This window comes from Fragaria vesca, linkage group LG7 (genome assembly GCF_000184155.1).
Source record: "Fragaria vesca subsp. vesca linkage group LG7, FraVesHawaii_1.0, whole genome shotgun sequence".
Lineage (NCBI taxonomy): Eukaryota > Viridiplantae > Streptophyta > Magnoliopsida > Rosales > Rosaceae > Fragaria > Fragaria vesca.
The window spans coordinates 13,490,915-13,493,451 of record NC_020497.1 but is presented as its reverse complement, the minus strand read 5'-3'; the positions used below and the strand labels follow the sequence as shown (position 1 = coordinate 13,493,451).

General features: G+C 40.8%; 1 protein-coding gene across 1 annotated transcript; it reads right to left on the bottom strand.

Moving 5' to 3' along the window:
• Nucleotides 1-806: 806 nt before the first annotated feature.
• On the bottom strand, nt 807-1,331 carry LOC101295380. Its single transcript, XM_004308666.1, has one exon. It carries the CDS (start codon nt 1,329-1,331, stop codon nt 807-809), a length of 525 nt encoding a protein of 174 aa, XP_004308714.1.
• Nucleotides 1,332-2,537: the final 1,206 nt, after the last annotated feature.

Here is a 2,537-nt window from a genome sequence, read left to right as displayed (position 1 = left end):
TCTATGCATCAAGGTGCAAGTGAACCAAACAACTAATATGCAGTATTTTGATTCGGTTATCTATGTCGCACTACATGCATATATACTAATACCATTAACAAAATTGAAACCCAAAAAAATAGTCCCAAGTGTTTCCAACTAAGGAGGTGAGAACACTACGTCGAAGAAGATGTACTCTTATTATGGACATATAATTTAATCGGATCAAAAATGAAATTAAAATGAAGAAATTTAGGGTCTCTAATATTCATTCGATCTTCTCATACGGCGATTTGAGCACTTAGACATTAATGATGTAAGTGTACAATCCGCTCTCGTACATCTGCTCCATTTTGCACATCATCATTGCATTGTATCTCTCTATTCTTTGATTGTACCAAATACCTTAGAGCATGTTCACCCGTTGGGTTATAATGAATACAGTGACCTAGGTCACTCTGGGTCACTGTGATTGGGCAGCAATTTCCACCCGTTTAAAATATGAGATTGCTGCCATGTGGCAGTGACTGTTTATTGAATTAAAAAAAATGGTTTTTAAGTGTGAATAATGATTTTAGTTGTAAATAAATAGTAATTAAAAATATGACTTAATGAAATTAATTTTTTATTCCATGACATTTAATTGACAGGCCAAGCTTAGGAAATAAAAAAAAATACAATTATTTGAAATTTCCTAATGAAAAGCACACAAGAATAATAAAAAAACAAGCAATCTAGACATTCAAGTTGCCCTGAAATTGCCACAAATGCTCTGTAAGATCTGCTTGAAGGTCGGAGTGCTCGTACGGACATCTAATTGCATTGTATCACTCCATGAACCCATCGAAGGTATGACTATCTCTACCAACTTCATCAAAGTCTCGACCGGTTGGTCCATCCCAAACTTCGGCTATTCTAGGCCTCATATTGTTTTCCTCTTCTTCATCGGACTCCAAATCATCATCACTATCAGCAAGGCGTTCGTCCTCCACTATCATATAGTGTAAAATAATACAAGCCAACATGATGTATCGGAGATCTTCTTTATCCCAACCGTGAGCAGCTCCTCTAATAATACCAAAGCGTGACTGCAAAATACCAAAACACCTCTTCACATCCTTCCTATACCCCTCTTGGGCCTTGGAAAATGTAATATCTTCAGGACGGGTGAGATGTGGAATAGTTTTGATGAAAGTCACACACCTAGGATATATATTGTCGGCAAGATAGTAGCCCAAGTTGTGGACTCTATTATTCACTTGGAACCCGATCTTAGGTGCTCGACCGACAGTAAGCTCGTCAAATAACAGGAATTTTGCTAGGACATTGAGGTTGTTGCATGACCCTGGCATTTCAAAGAAGGCGTGCCATATCCAAGTGTTGTATGATGCGACCGCTTCAAGAATGATAGTGGGGATGTGTTTTCTACCACTATATTCACCAGCCCAACCGGATGGACAATTCTTCTATTGCCAATGCATGCAGTCGATGCTCCCAATCATCCTTGGAAAACCTCGCCTTTCACCTTTAGCGAGAAGTCTTTTTAGATCAGCTGGATTAGGAGCTCTAATGTAATCTGCTGAGTAAAGAGCAACAATACCTCTTGTAAATCAGTAGAGGCACTCAATAGAGGCAGATTTTGCCATCCAACAATACTCAGCACATTGATCTGCGGATGCGCCGTAGGCGAGCATCCGTAAAGAGGATGTCATCTTTTACTGGGGAAGTAGACCGACCTTCTTGGCAGCATCGATTTTTTGAACGAAATATTGATCGTAGTTGCAAAGGTCACCACATATGCGGTTGAAGACACCGTGGCTCATCCTGTAGCCAACTCGGAATTCCTCATCATTAAAAATAGGACGTTCGACAAAGTAATCTTCAAGCATACCATTGCCTCTGTCCTCCCTTTCTTGAGGTTGGTTTGGACGACGACCTGGATGAGATCCACGACCTCGAGGTTGATTTTCAGCTTCAAGGTGAGCAACGGCTGTGATAACAATGTTGTTAGTTGCTAGATCATCTTCGTCGTCTTCTTCTTGAGATTTTCAGATCCTTTCCCACAAATTATTCATTGTGAAGAGAAGGAATGAGAAGAAAGGGAATGAGAAATATAGTGTGGAAAGGAAAAATTAGTAATCAAAGTTGGAATTTTTTTGGTGTGAGATATGTAAAATTGACTATGTATATATAGGAGATTTTTTTACGTTACCGTTAGAAATAATACAATTTTTTTAAAAAAAATTGGATTTTTTTTTTGATTTATTCAAAACGGTGGGATTTTTTTAGGGTTGCAACGGTCGGTTTGGACTGTGTCCAGTGTGCGACGGGTGGCTCTCTCCCCGTCTCCTTGTCGCGCAACGTGGCGTGGTCCCTGTCTCCCTATCGTCATCACATGCGCGTCTTCCTTCGCTGCAGTTCGTTTGTGCGCGAAACACAGCTTCCAGGCGCGTCGCTCAGTGGAGGCTTCATTGCTGACGCAAGTCGACGCAAGCCACAAGCGTGGGCTGGGCTGATGTGGATCAATCTCGCCTGAGTCAGTCTTCTCCTCTCACCTG

Excerpts from the sequence above, each read along its gene's own strand:
- LOC101295380 (XM_004308666.1), bottom strand. The coding sequence starts at position 1,331 with ATGCCAGGGTCATGCAACAACCTCAATGTCCTAGCAAAATTCCTGTTA.